Genomic DNA, 15,920 nt, shown 5'->3' on the forward strand with positions numbered 1-15,920 from the left:
TAGAGATTAAGAGGAGCATGATTTTGAAACTTTTCTTAACATAGTAAATGGCTTTATGAAGTACATGAAAAAGTACAATTGGAAGAATGGAAAAATCATAAGTAAATATCTTCACATTCCATCATAATCAGACTAGCAGTAGAGAAGGGAGACGAATCCCAACTATGCCACTGATCAGCTATATGACTTTGAGCAAGCTTTTCCTCAATTCTCTCATCTGAATAAGGAGAATTATAATAAGAGGACTTCTGTGAATATAAGAACAGTTTTTATTTTTAATATTACTTGTCTGTTTTTATATATTTTATATGTTTCTTTGGGCTTCCGGGTGGTTCTAGTGGTAAAAAGTCCACCTGTCAACACAGGAGATGTAAGAGATACAGGCTCGATCTCTGGGTCAGGAAGATCCCCTGGAGCGGGCATGGCAGCCCACTCCAGTATTCCTGCTGAGAGAGTCTCGTGCACAGGGGAGCCTGGCAGGCTACAGTCCATGAGGCCGCCAACGGTTGGACAGGAGTGAAGCAACTCAGCATGCACTCACATATATTTCTTTTAGATATTAAATGACTTGGCAAGGACAAATTGTTCACTCTAATAACAGTAATTCTTGAGGACTATAACATACATTATCTCATTTATCCTCAGGGTAACCCATATCCCCATTTTATAGGAGGAAAATTGAGGCTGGCAGAAGCTTAGTAGTCAACCCCAGATCTTGCTTCAAAGTATGGGGTCTTTCTAGTTCCCAAAATGATTGTCTACTTAATGAGAAAATGTACGACTAAAGGTCACCCTTTTTGTGAGTAATCTTGGAAGATAATCTAGAAATAGTTCTGCTAAAAAGATAAAGTCCATAACTTTAACAATGTAGGCAAAAAAGGTAAACCTTCCACAAAAATGCTGAGAAAGCATAATGTACCCACAAAAGAAGATATCAAAATACTTAAGTGCTATCTCTTTAGAGAAATGGACTTCAGAGAAAAGGTAGCAGAAAATCACTGTAAAAATACTGTTAAAAATTATTTTATATAAACAGGCCATGGAAGAACTTAAGATCAGATTCAGCACCATCAGGTACTACATTTAAACAAAAATCACTTATCTATTATGGTCCTCATCTCTCCCCACCTCAAACCATTACCTCCACCAAGTAATTTCTGACTAAAGAACACATTAAAGTATTGTCTTGATCTTTTAACCATTCAAAATTAGAATTAGATGAGACGCCTGACCTAAAAAGAAAAGCCACATGACCATCTACTTAAATCTTTATTTCTACTGGCCTATTAATCACAACTGGCCTCACTCCTAGACTAGAAATTTCCATGATCCTTCACGTCCACCAAACTATTTCAACAAGATATGTGTGATTTAAGAGGAACACTATTTCTATCGTGATGTTCTTGAGCAGACCTGAATATTTAACATAAACTGCCTGTTAAATAAATCTCTCCCAGATTAATAAACTCCTTATGCTAGGCTAGAAATTCTACTTCCTGCCCAGCCAACCCTGAGTGGAAAACTCACACAGCACCAGTAGTTATTCACACAGGTTATAAGCAACCTCAATAAACGGCAGGGTTAATAAACAGCACTTAAACATTCTAATAACTAGCCCATCCCAGAGAGAGTTTACCATCCAGGTGACTACTGCCTGAGATCACAGCCATATTAGAGTCCTCATTCCTGTACTAGCTCATACTTCTTGGCAAAATGCCCTCAGATGCATACTTATCCAATCAACTCAGATACTATACTGTAATGTGGAAGATTTTGCATGACTTTTTTCCACCAAAAGACAAACAACAAACCCATCACACCCTTTCTTAAATCTTCATGCTAACATTTTAGTGACCATCCTTCACTATCCCAGAGTCAAAAGAAACCCCCTCGCACTCCCCTCCACTGAGGGAACAGACACTTAGCAAAAGGGTAAGGCCACAGTTTTACTTTCTTTTTCTGTCCCACTCACACTCACGTGTGTGTGCATATGCGTACGCACACTCTCTTTCTTTCTCTCTTTCTCGTTCATCTTGCTAGCATTTGAAAGTTCAGTGCTAAATTTCAATGTCTTGAAGTTACATGAAGGATCCCACTAACGCTTTGGAAGAGTTATCTGAAAGTAAGACCTACTCTCCCACTAAAGTCATACTAAGACAAAAACAAAACAAAACAAAATATTGCCTGGCACCAACTATTAGACCAATACTCATTGAATAAATGAATGGAAAGAAAAATTAAATCAACATTTTTACTTGGGATATTTGGTTCATAAATGTGGACCTAAGTTCTAAAAATGCATTAAGTCCATTAAGACTAAGCAAAAATAAAGTTTACACAAAGTTGGAAATCCATGTCACATATTTCACTCTGTTTTTTGGGGCTTCCCTGGTGGCTCAGATGGTAAAGAATCTGCCTCCAGTGCATCCCTGGGTTGGGAAGATACCTTGGAGAAGGGAACGGCAACCCACTTCAGTATTCTCGCCTGGAGAATTCCATGGACAGACTCTGTTTATTAAAGGTCAACAAAGGTATTAAAGGTAACATTCTTACCCAGCTCTGAGGAGTGCAGGAATAACAACACCTTCCCACAAAGGGCCTCTTCCGGCTCATTAGGCTTTCTTTCCACTTCAAGGTTGCAGATCTGAAGACAGTAGGCCTGAAACCACACTCACCCTAATAAATATTAAGGAAAAATAGTGTATGAATGGCAAGAAAATTCTACTTGTCTACTTGATCTCAAAACTCTAAAATCTCTTAAAACTAAGCTGTTTGAGACAGAAGAGAAATTTCTGACACATTTCCTTTTGGGAGCCCACGTTTCCGTCCATGACCGACACCTGGGACAGAGCCTGGACCATAAGCAAAGGCTGAGCACCTAAGAATAGCAATAGCTGGCTCAAAGCAGCATTCAAAGGCTTAAACATTAAGTTGTGAAAGGTCAGACAGCCTTTTGACAGTAGCAAGAGGAATAAAGTCGGACCCCTGGAGCCCTATGCTAACAGTTCATCTCCCTCCCTCTTAAATCACACACTCCTACAAAAGAACTACAAAGCCCTTACTTAAGAGTAAGCAAGTTGTTATACTATAGCTTAAAATAATTCACTTTAAATGAAAAACAAGGTCAACTTATATAACATTCCTTTATCCTAACAAGTGAGTTTAAAGTCTAGAATTGAAATTATAGCCATACTATCCAATTAGGGTCAAATTATGCCTTTCTGTCTAAATAATTTTCTCTTAACTTTGAATTCATCAGTTGCTCAAATCTCAGTGATATAACATTCTCAAAAAGAAACCCAAAGACCACCCAAAACTCCAACGCCCCCCAAAAAAGTTTTGTTTGGTTTCTAATCTAAAGCAGACTGAAGAAATATTGAAAACATGCCATGTTATGCTGACATAGAAAAAACAATACAAGAACAACAACAACAAAAAACCGCCAAAAAGATGCCTTTTGGATTGGGATTCATACTAAAATTTCCTATTTTCAGTTATTTAAATAAACTTTATTTCCACTACAAAATTCACACTTCTGAAGTGTAATTACGGAAAACAGATACAGAATTAAAAAAAAAAAAAATTCTGGTTAAATTACACCACCCAAAAGAACAAACAGGCTTTTTTTCCCCCTCTGCAAAAGTATTTTGCTTTTTAACATAATCACCATTCTTACACTTCTTATCCATTTTTTTTCTTCCCAATAACATAATACCATAAGAATTTTAAATATTAGACTTCATAAACTAACCTTCAAACAGCTGGAGGCAGTTTCTGTAGCTATTAATGTCTATTTGAATTTATGCTTCCAGTACATCCACCTTCATTAACACTGAGAAGAACATCTTTAGGCTGAATGCTTTTAACCTGTATCTTAAACTTACCCATTCCTCGGTGGCATGCTTACACCGACCAATGCTGTATTCAGAAGAATTTGGCAAATAAGATACATCTATCGTGCCAAGGGTCAATGCAGATTCATCCATGTCACACAGCGTAACTCCCGAATCATGAGCTGTAAAAAATGTATACTGTTAAAGTTAATGAGGGATCCAGAGAGTAAATAGTATAACTCAAAAAAAAATCTGATTTCTATGTTATTTTGCTTCAGGGTAGGATGTCAACTGAACTAAGGAGGACTTCTTAGTCATCATATAAAACTGGACTTTGATGTATATATATGAACTCAGTTAGGTCATCCGGATTTAAAAAAACATTTGTATCTTTAGACTTCATGAACAAAACAGCTATGAATTCACGAGGGTAATTACTACCCTATTTCAGGTATGTGACAGATAATTATTTTATTTGTGTTAAGTGAATAGTTCCTGGAAGGATGGAAATATGCATTTATTAACTTAAAGTTACATGTATGCACACAAGTAGATAATTTTTGAAAAATTATGTGCTGGGAATTTTTGGTCATACATACCATGCAAAGTAAAATGGACAGAGGTAATGAGTGCACCTCTAACGTTTCCCACTTAAACTGAATTAAGCTTCTGATTTTCTCGTGCTGCCTTAAATGAAATGGTATTTGCACTTTTAATACTTCTACAAAGCTCTAAAACAAAAAAACACTGTTCTAAAATACCGATTTATAAGTTTTCATATCTTTGCAATAAGCCTTTTCCCACCCTCAGAAAAAACGTTCACTAACAGTGAAATGCTAAAAATAAAATAAAATATAAGAATTTTCTAACCTAATCCTCAAATTATTTCAGCTTTTGATTATTTCTCATCTGGCCTTAAATCACTCCTAAAACTCATGTTCAGGTTAACAGAGTTCCTTGGAGGGCAGATTCCCATTTCTCTACAATCCCCATATGGATTTATAGCAGTAACTGTAATTCTCAGGATAGCTATACACATTCTTAACAATTTTACCTAAGTAACAATCTAACAAATAGGCTAGGGGAAGGAAGAGTAAACCAACGCACTTGGCATGAACGCTCTTCTGTATTATAAAATAAAACTCAGCTATCAGTTTCAGGTGCAGAATGTAGCTACGACAGGGGGAGCCGGTGGCTGCCTGGGAAAATGAAGACCTGGCTGGCCCCAGTGATGAGGGGAGGAAGAGAGGGGGAAACAATCCTGTGCCAATAAGAAGCCCACGCTTCGCTCCTCCCTCCACACGTTTGTCCAAGGTTGAAAAGTGCCCCGACCCTACCCCACCCAAAAAGAAAAGCCAGCCTATGCGCTGAGGGGAGCCAACCGTGGGTTTTGAAAGCGAGAGAGGCACGAGGGCCGACTCTGAAGCCAAATACATTCGAGTTCGAATCCCCCTCTGTTTACCATCTGCGGTCACCAACCAAGATGGGTTAACAACAACTTAGACAAGCTGGTTAATTCCCATGCCTTGGTTTCCCCATCTGGCAAATGGGCATGATCTGATAAATCTTACCTCCTGGGTTGCGGGAGTTCTGCATAATACCCCTAGGGCGCCTGGCACTGTGTCTGACGCCCAGTGAGTGCTCAGCTCAATCAGTGGTCATCTGTCATGGGGCTGTCCCCTGCACCAGCTGCTTTCAGCGTACCCCTGCAGCCTCAAAGCCAAAGTCAGTGCCTCCACGTCCCCTTCGGGTGTGCGCGGGGACTGAGCCCAGAGGGACTTCACTCCCGCCCGGGGGAAGCCCTGCCGCAACCCGGAGTCCCTGGGAGAGAATGAGCTCGATCCCCACGCCGGCACGAGCCGGGCCCACAGCTCAGGGGGAAAACCGGAGGGAGCTCGAGAGAGAGAGCGAGCGCCGAGGCGAGCGAACCGCCGGGCAGCTGGCGGGAGCTGCGCTGGGTCCGGCGAGCGGGCGACCACGCACCTGTCCCGGCGCTCCCGGCCCCAGCAGCCTCCCGCAGCCCGTTCCCGCCCCGGCCGCTCGCACCCGCAGCTCCGCCGGCTATAGCTCTGCAGCTGCCAGCATTTCAAGCCTCAGCCGGCGCTGCTGCGGCGTCGCGCCCTGATGACGCAACGGGGGGGGGGGGCGAGAGTGACAGGCGCAGCCCACAGCCGGCCAGTTCCGGGCGGGCAAGGGCTGGGGACCCACGCTGCGGGTGACTCGGGCGTCGTGCACCGCAGGGGGTGGAATCTGAGGGTAGCAGGTGTGCTCTCAAGTGTGTCCGTGTGGTGTGTGGCCAGGCGTGTGCTGCCTAGTCGCGCGGCGATTCTGCCTGGGCGCGGAGTCACGTGAGTGTGTGTGCTCCTGTCTACGTCGTGTGAACGCTGCCCTTCTGAAAGTTTGCACCTCCGCCCGGCTCTCCCGAGAGCACGCACGTGGGCCGTCTGAGTTTACTTGTATAGGTGTGGGACGTCTTTTTTGTGAGATGTGTAAGACTGCAGAACTTACTGGGCATGAGAGAGGTGGGGACTGGAATGGCCCTGTTGTGTAATTTTCCGAACAGGGACTTAGTGCCTTTTCCCTGAAGAAAGAAAATGAGGAATTCAAATAGAAACAAATAAGGCTTGGAAGAACCTGAGTCCAAATTTCCCGGCCTTGAGTCCTTGAAACAAAATAGCAAGGAGCATGAAGAGTTTTTTTTCCACAATATTTGTCTTGCCATTGACAAGGCCAGTGGTTATAAAGAGATTAATAATTTATTGATAGAAGGTAAAAGATAACCTTTTACCTGCACTTCAGCAACAGGCCTGAAGTATAAACTAGCAGATGGGGAGGGGTGATGGGCTTCCCTGGTGGCCCACACGTAAAGAATCCACCTCCAATGCAGGACACATGGGTTCAATCCCTGGGTCAGGAAGATCCCCTGGATTAGGGAATAGAAACCCACTCCGGTATTCTTGCCTGGAAAAATCCCATGAACAGAGGAGCCTGGTGGGCGATGTAGCAAAAGAGTGGGACTGAACTGAGTACCCACATAGACAGCAGATGGAGATACAAAGATGATTAAGGCATAATCCCTGTCCTGGCGCCTCTGCCACCAGTCCTTACCTCCTCTGCACACATGAACGCTGTCTGCCAGGCAATCTCTGTCTCTCTCCACCCATCGAAAACCATCCAGAGCTCCCCACAGTCCAAATGCCTAAGCCTAGCATCTAAGACTTTCACAGAGAAGCCTCTTTTTTCCCCACCATTCTCCATCAGGAGCCCCTTCCTTTAGCCTCTCTGATTTTCCCTCATCAAGCCCTGGGCACTGGTACTCCTAACTGTGCTCACGCCACTCTCCCCTGAATTTGACAGTTCTTTGCTAAACTAGGTCTCCAAGCCTTCCCTCATCTTGTCCACCCTCTGTACTCACACTGTCAAGTGAAATCTCACAGATTTCCCGTGGTACCACACCTTGGGTCTTTATCAGTTTGTGTCATTCCTCCACTAGATTATGAACTCATCATCAGTGCCTGTTTCTCGGGTAACATACAATGTATTCTTAGAGGAAACACTCAGTAAATACTTGTTGAAGCTGAGGAACAAGAAGTGAAAGTAGCATTACTTACCTTGCACTTTCTACTGTTTATAAATCCATCCCAAAACAATTCAAAACAGCAGGAGTGCTTATTCATTTTTTAAAAGATTTTGAGCTTCTTGAAGTCAAGGACCCTGTTTTTATTCAACCCCTCTCCACATAAACACACACACACACATACACACACACCTTCGCCCCAAGCACACACCTAGGTATTCAAGGCCAGTGTTAACTAGAATAAGATGAATTCTCATCCCCAAATATCGTGAAATTTGTGTACAGATTATTGGCCCCTGACATGAAAGAAAGAAAAGGAGGGAAGGAAATAGAGGAAAGTCACAGGATTTGAAGTCACTGTTAAAGAGAACGTAATGAGAAATGAAGTAGAGCATCACAGGAATGAAAATGTAAGCTAGAGGGGAAAATTCGTTGTCTTACGTAGACTTCATTTGTATGCAACTCTTCTGTAACACCCGTTACACAAGAGTTTACTGCACCCAAAGGAGATGTGGATTGTGAAACACAGATTACTTAATGAGGATTGCTTTGGGAACAACAAGTGACAACCTTGGCAGTCTCTCATCAACAGAACAGCAATAATTTGTAGTAATCCAGATCCAGTCTAGCCAGCCATGGCAGAGCAACAAGAACTAAATCCGCTCTCCTGCTAACACAACAGCAGAAGCGAAACCAGCAAAATATATTTAAAAGGCAGCTGTGCAGGACATAAGGGAAGCTGTGCTCCATAAGGGAAGGGAAATGAGCAAGGCTGAGCACTATGATTGCCTCAGCTACCTGCCTAGAAAGAGTTGCCAGGCTATAGTGCAAACAGAGTAATCCAGGAAGAGCTAGGCAGACTTTCTGAGTTGAGGAGTTAGAACCAGGAGACCAGGAAGACCAAAACAGCTGGAGTTGGGAGAAGAGTACCAGAGAGATGTTCTTGTTCCCACAACGCAGAGGGAAAAGATGCCCAGTGAACCTACAGGACCAGGAATATAGGGCTTGATCCTGGCCCCTAGACTGGAAAATCTCATAATTTGCAACTCAGAAAGTGCCTCAGTGCTCAGTTGCATCTGACTCTTTGTGACCCCATGGACTGTAGCCCACCAGGCTCCTCTGTCCATGGAATTTTCCAGGCAAGAATACTAGAGTGGGTTGCCATGCCCTCCTCGACCCAGGGATCAAACCCATGTCTCCTGCATCTCTTACATTGGCAGGCGGATTCTTTACCACTGAGCCACCTGGGAAACCCCTTGCCTCAGTAGTGGGGTAAAATTAATCCTAGAATAAACACTGCTGTGGTCCTACCTAACAAATAAAAGGCAGTCCCCAGAGGATCAAACTTTCCAAAGACAGGATGTCCCAAAACAAAGCACAAGAATACTTATAGGAAGTCAGAAATATTTAGCATCCAACAAGGTAAAATTCACAATGTTGTCCTTCCAATCAAAAGTCATCAGGCATGCAAAATGAAGCAGGAAGCAATGAACCACAGTGAGCAGAAAAGTTAATTAATTGAAAGAATCCCAGAAATGACAGAGGTGATAGAATTGGTAAATATAGACACTAAAAAAATACTTATGACTATATTCTGTAAGTCCAAAAAAGTAGAGGAAATATTAAGCATATTAAGTAGATCTGGAAAACCTAAAAAGACCCAAGCGAACTTTGTGGCCAACCCAACTCTTGAAGGTAAACTGTGGTAAGTTAAAGATGTATACTACAACTGCCATAAAAGCAAAATAAAGAGTTGTAGCTAGTATATCAATGAAGAAAACAAAGCAGAGTCATTTTTAACAAGTCACTCAATGAATCCAAAAGAAGGCAGTAAGAGAGTAGAAAGGGGGGAAAATGGATTGATAAAGAGAAAACACATAGCAAGATGGCAGATTTAAATTCATGCATATAAGTAATCACCTCAGTCAAAAGGCAAAGATTGTCAGACTGGAGAAGAAAGAACCAGCTATATGTCATCTGTTAAAATCACTTTAGATGTAAAGAAAACTTGGTTAAACAATTGAAAAATAAGCCTCCAATTAAAATAAATAAAATTATATTCAAAAAGAAAAATAATGACCATGCTAATGCTAATCAAAAGAAATATGGGTGGCTACATTCAGTTCAATTCAGCCGCTCAGTCGTGTCCGACTCTTTGCGACCCCATGAATCACAGCACGCCAGGCCTCCCTGTCCATCATCAACTCCCGGAGTTCACTCAGACTCATGTCCATCGAGTCCATGATGCCATCCAGCCATCTCATCCTCTGTCGTCCCCTTCTCCTCCTGCCCCCAATCCCTCCCAGCATCAGAGTCTTTTCCATTGAGTCAACTCTTTGCATGAGGTGTCCAAAGTACTGGAGCTTCAGCTTTAGCATCATTGCTTCCAAAGAAATCCCAAGGTTGATCTCCTTCAGAATGGACTGGTTGGATCTCCTTGCAGTCCAAGGGACTCTCAAGAGTCTTCTCCAACACCACAGTTCAAAAGCATCAATTCTTCGGTGCTCAGCCTTCTTCACAGTCCAACTCTCACATCCATATGTGACCACAGGAAAAACCATAGCCTTCACTAGACGGACCTTAGTCGGCAAAGTAATGTCTCTGCTTTTGAATGTGCTATCTAGGTTGGTCATAACTTTTCTTCCAAGGAGTAAGTGTCATTTAATTTCATGGCTGCAGTAACCATCTGCACTGATTTTGGAGCCCAAAAAAATAAAGTCTGACACTGTTTCTACTGTTTCCCCATCTATTTCCCATGAAGTGATGGGACCAGATGCCATGATCTTCGTTTTCTGAATGTTGAGCTTTAAGCTAACTTTTTCACTGTGCTCTTTTACTTTCATCAAGAGGCTTTTTAGCTCCTCTTCACTTTCTGCCATAAGGGTGGTGTCATCTGCATTTCTGAGGTTATTGACATTTCTCCCAGCAATCTTGATTCCAGCTTGTGTTTCTTCCAGTCCAGAATTTCTCATGATGTACTCTGCATATAAGTTAAATAAGCAGGGTGACAATATACAGCCTTGACGTACTCCTTTTCCTATTTGGAATCAGTCTGTTGTTCCATGTCCAGTTCTAACTGTTGCTTCCTGACCTACATACAGATTTCTCAAGAGGCAGGTCAGATGGTCTGATATTCCCATCTCTTGAAGAATTTTCCACAGTTTATTGTGATCCACACAGTCAAAGGCTTTGGCATAGTCAATAAAGCAGAAATAGATGTTTTTCTGGAACTCTCTTGCTTTTTCCATGATCCAGCAGATGTTGGCAATTTGATCTCTGGTTCCTCTGCCTTTTCTAAAACCAGCTTGAACATCAGGGAGTTAACTATCATAAAAAATACATTTCAATACAAAGAATATTACCAGAAATAAAGAGGATCATTTCATAATGATAAAGGAATCAATCCAACAAGGGAGAAAATGATTTTAAATATTTATGCATCTAATACAGAGCTTCCAAATATATGAATCAAAAACTGATAGTCTTGCAAGGAGAAATAGAAAAATCCATGACTATAAACAGCAGTTCAATCTCTCTCTCCGTGACCGAGCAAGTAGGCAGAAAATCAGTAAAGATGTTCAAACCTTGTACAATACCATCGACCAACTTGGCCTAGTTGACTTTTATAGAACACTACATCCATCAACAGAATACCATTTTTTAAAGTGAATACAGAACGTGTTTTAGTAAAACTTGTCATAAAACAAGACTCAATAGATTTAAGGTTTCAAATCACATGAAACATATTCTGACCACAATGGAAATTAGAAATCATTAATTTAGACGTACCTGGAAAATTCCCAAATATTTGGAAACTAACATGTTAAAAAAAAAAAAAAAAGACCAAAAAACACCCTATGGTTTGAACAAATAAGAATGAAAATTAGAAACTTGTCTGAACCGAATGGTGGTGAGAACACCCCTTATAAAGGCTGGGACTCTTAACACCTTGAAATACCACCTTGAAATCAGTGATTGGAGTTGAGAACTGTCTTTTCTTTTAATACAGATATTCTACTGCTATAAACGTCTCACTAAGTATGGCTTCAGTTACATCTGTCAAATTATGACACGTGCTTTTTTTCCTCTGCAAGAGTATTATGAGCAACAATGCCAACTGACTTGCCAAACTTCAGTGATAAAATATCTATGACACTCCATGATCTCAGATATAACAATTACTCTATCAGAAACTTTTATAGGAAATAAAGTTTGTCCTGTCTTACTCTTACTGAATCCATGCTGTTCTCATCATCTGCTTTCCTCTAGATTCATTTTCTTGTTTTATAAATATGTATAGAACTCCTACTGCCTGCCAGGCGGCATAGAATGAGACCCTCTAGAAGACAAACTCCTGTTTGATCACTGTGTCCCAAAAGATTCAAAAATCAGCATCAAGTTCAGTAGACTGTGGCCTCTAGAACTCTGTTGATTTGGGACAAACACTGAGACCTCTGTCTGCTATCCATTCCTCGCAGGTTCCTGGCTATCAGAAGCCTGATTTTATTCAGGGTGATCTTTTGTCCAGCGCTGAGAAAATAGTGAATCAAAGTATCTGAGTTAATGATGATAATCTTGCTTTTTACTATTCTAACTGTTCCTGCAGCTAAGATGGTCTTATGATCCAGTTCTGGGCAATGACACCTAAGAGAAAATCAAACTTGAGGATTTCTGGAAAAGGGTTTCTTTCCTGGTAAAAGGTAACCGATACATTTGGCATGTTTCTTTTTCAATCTTTTCCCTATATGCTCTGCAACTTACTATCCAAACCCCATACTACCAATCACACAAGACTGGTTTTTAAGCCACTTAAATCTTGTTTTCTGTTTCTTGCATGTCCTGTCACTCAGTCATGTCTTAACTCTTTGTGACCCCATGGACTGTCACCCACCAGGCTCCTCTGTCCCTGGGATTTTCCAGGCAAGAATACCAGAGTGGGTTGCCATTTCCTACTCCAGGGTATCTTCCCAACAAATTGCATTCCTGACTCATCTTTAATTTTTAAGCACAGTCCTGGCTGCTAGAATAACTCAGGTGTATGGAGGGAAAAGAGTGTTGAGAAATAGTCCCTGCTAGTGTATCACCCTGGGGAATGGCAATGGATGTGACCTTGGAGCCTGCCATTTAGAAAGTAACTTAGGCCAGGAGAGAATGGGACCTCCCCCCGCTTCCCTGATTCACATTTACCACATTTATGACAGAACCGGCACTTCAATTTGACTGAAAATGGCTTCACAATAGACTAATCTAAAAATTTCAAATAAGCCAGGCAGGAGGCAGTCTAGCTTCTGGGAGAGTTGCCTTGGCATCTTCGTTCAAGCTTGGGAGAAGCCTTCAAGCTTCTGCTTGACAGAGCTGATAGCCCACCCCGACCCCAGGAAGGAAGGTGGGCAGCAGGCTTTTGGTCACTAGCAAGGCCTCAGGCCCTGATGGCTCAGCAGGTAAAGAATCTTCCTGCAATGCAGGAGACACAGGAGATGCAGGTTGGATCTTTGGGTTGAGAAGATCTCCTGCAGTGCAGGAGACACAGGAGATGCGAGTGGGATCCCTGGGTTGGGAAGATCTCCTGGAGTAGGAAATGGCTACGCACTCCAGTATTCTTGCCTGAAAAATCCTATGGACAGAGGAGACCAGTGGGCTACAGTCCAAAGGGTTGCAAAGAGTCAGACATGACTAAGTAACAGGACATGCCTCAGGGCAGGACACCGGCTCAAGAGTTGGAAGTGGGACACTGGATCAGTAACTGCTAGAGCTGGGTAATTAAGGAATTAGCTCCCCAGTGAGTTGTTGGGTTTTTCTCCCCAGTTTATAACTGTTAGCTCATTCTTAAGAAAGGAAAATTATTTCTCCTTCTTCTAGGGGTGTAGCCAGGTTCTGTGGTTTAAGTCCCAGGGTTCTGTTGAAGGAGCCTAAGTCAGTGCCATTAGCAGTCTTTTTGTTCCTGAAAGAAGACAAAATCTGAAGGGACCTTTGCTTTCCCTGTGCAATCAAGCTAGATTGGGTGAGAGGGAGAGGTTATCTTGAGTAGGAGGGGTGGGGTGGGGAGAGTCCATGAGGCATGGACACCGCAATGAAACTCCAACAGCACCTGGTCACCTGTGACTAATATTAGATAAAGTAATGGGAAGGGCCTCTCCAAGTGAGGAGCAGCTATGCTGAGGTGAGGATGTGAGAAGGATGAGAAAGAAGACCAGAAAAGATCTTTCCAAGAAGAGGGGACTATACTTGCCAAAGCCCCGAAGGAAGACAGAGCTTGGCAGAGGGAACTGGACAAAAGCCAGTGCGGGTTGGAGGGAGTGAGGGGGAAGGTGGTGGAAGGAGGGATTGGGAAGACAGAAGGGGCCAGATAGAGCAGGGCTTTTTAAGCTGTAGTAAGAAGTTTGGAAAATTAGAAAGAAAGTGATGACGTGTCACAAATGTTGAGGAGGAATCCACATGTCCTTTACCCTATAAAGATTAGAGAAGAATGCATCAAAACAAACCCAGGTCTCTGGACTCAGACAGCCTGGAGAGAGAAATGAGCCTTGATTCAGCAGCTTTGGGGTAAGCAGAGGCCTGCCTGGTGCAAATTGGCCTCAGAGCATCTAGGTAAGAGGTAAGTCAGTACATTTTGTAAGCTGCCACTCACTAGGCAATTATTACATGCCAAGCACAGTTCTTAGTACTTCATAGGCATGATCACAAGCAATTCTTTGTATTAGTCACAGTGCAGTATGGAAAAGAGCCCGTGCCAGACAGCCACTGAAAGTGAAAATGAAGTCACTCAGTCGTGTCCGACTCTTTGTGACGCCATGGACTGTAGCCTACCAAGCTCCTCTGTCCATGGGATTTTCCATGCAGTACTACTGGAGTGGATTACCATTTCCTTCTCCAGGGGATCTTCCCAACCCAGGGATCGAACCCAGGTCTCCCTCATAGTAGACAGACACTTTACCATCTGAGCCACCAGGGAAGTCTCTAGCGAACTTGAATAGAGTTCTACTCAGGAAGTTCTTAGAAGAACTGAAAGGACCAAAGGGGACAGTGAGGCAGCCCTTAGTAATAGAAGATCGCTACCTGCCCTGGGGCTGGAGTCACAAAGTCAGGTGCTAACAGAGCCAGGAACCAGAACCAACTAGGCAACAGCTGGGACCAAGGAGAGACAGGCCACCTAAGAGGAGCCGAAATTGCACCGGAGATGTCCCTAGAGAAAGAGGGGGCCGCCCTGCCTGGCTTTTACCCATTTCTGGCCTCCCATCACCTGCCAGTCCTCCTACTGGCTTAAGTAAACTGCAAGGGGGTCCAAGGAATGGAGATGCAGGGGCCACCTCCCCCACTCACCCCCCAGCCCCTCCCCAGACAAGGAGTGGAGTCGAGAAGGGTGGCAACTGGATCTGAAAGCAAACAGGCAAATAAGGTGCCTGTCCTCCAGGCAGCCCCGTGAGCTAGGAACTATAAATCCCCACTTTCAGGCCAAAGAACTAAACAGACATTTCTCCAAAGAAGGCACACAGATGGCTAACAAACACATGAAAAGATGCTCAACATCACTCATTATCAGAGAAATGCAAATCAAAACCACAATGAGGTACCATTTCACACCAGTCAGAATGGCTGCTATCCAACAGTCTATAAGTAATAAATGCTGGAGAGGGTGTGGAGAAAAGGGAACACTCTTAGACTGTTGGTGGGAATGCAAACTAGTACAGCCACTATGGAGAACAGTGTGGAGATTCCTTAAGAAACTGGAAATAGAACTGCCTTATGACCCAGCAATCCCACTGCTGGGCATACACACCAAGGAAACCAGAAATGAAAGAGACACGTGTACCCCAATATTCATCACAGCACCGTTTATAATAGCCAGGACATGGAAGCAACCTAGATGTCCATCAGCAGATGAATGGATAAGAAAGCTGTGATACATATACACAATGGCCATTAAAAAGAATACATTTGAATCAGCTCTAATGAGGTGGATGAAACTGGAGCCGATTATACAGAGTGAAGTAAGCCAGAAAGAAAAACACCAATACAGTATACTAATGCATATATATGGGATTTAAAAAGATGGTAACAATAACCCTGTATGCGAAACAGCAAAAGAGACACAGATGTATAGAACAGTCTTTTGGACTCTGTGGGAGAGGGTGAGGGTGGGATGATTTGGGAGAATGGCATTGAAACATGTATAATATCATATATGAAATGAATCGCCAGTCCAGGTTCGAGGCAGGATACAGGATGCTTGGGGCTGGTGCACTGGGATGACCCAGAGGGATAGTTTGGGGAGGAAGGAGGGAGCGGGTTCAGGATGGGGAACACACGTACACCCGTGGCGGATTCATGTTGATGTATGGCAAAACCAATACAATATTGTAAAGTAATTAGCCTCCAATTAAATAAATTTAAATTTTTTTAATTTAAAAAATGAATAAATCCCCATTTTCCATATAGGATAACTGAGGTATGGGGAGAGATAAATCTGGTATGTGGAAGAACCCCAATTTGAAATCAGATCCCTCCAATTC

General features: G+C 42.8%; 1 protein-coding gene across 1 annotated transcript in view; it reads right to left on the reverse strand.

Moving 5' to 3' along the window:
* The window catches only part of GPAM (glycerol-3-phosphate acyltransferase, mitochondrial), a 36,006-nt gene extending 32,020 nt beyond the window's left edge, over positions 1-3,986 (reverse strand). The window contains exons 1-2 of the mRNA XM_068961640.1: positions 3,885-3,986; positions 2,554-2,676 (exon numbers count right to left, since the gene is read on the reverse strand). Coding sequence (XP_068817741.1) covers positions 2,554-2,676; positions 3,885-3,986 — 225 coding nt within the window. The remainder of the gene's footprint in view (positions 1-2,553; positions 2,677-3,884) is intronic.
* Between the last annotated feature and the right edge of the window lie 11,934 nt (positions 3,987-15,920).

Source organism: Capricornis sumatraensis, chromosome 23 (genome assembly GCF_032405125.1).
Source record: "Capricornis sumatraensis isolate serow.1 chromosome 23, serow.2, whole genome shotgun sequence".
Taxonomy (NCBI): Eukaryota; Metazoa; Chordata; class Mammalia; order Artiodactyla; family Bovidae; genus Capricornis; species Capricornis sumatraensis.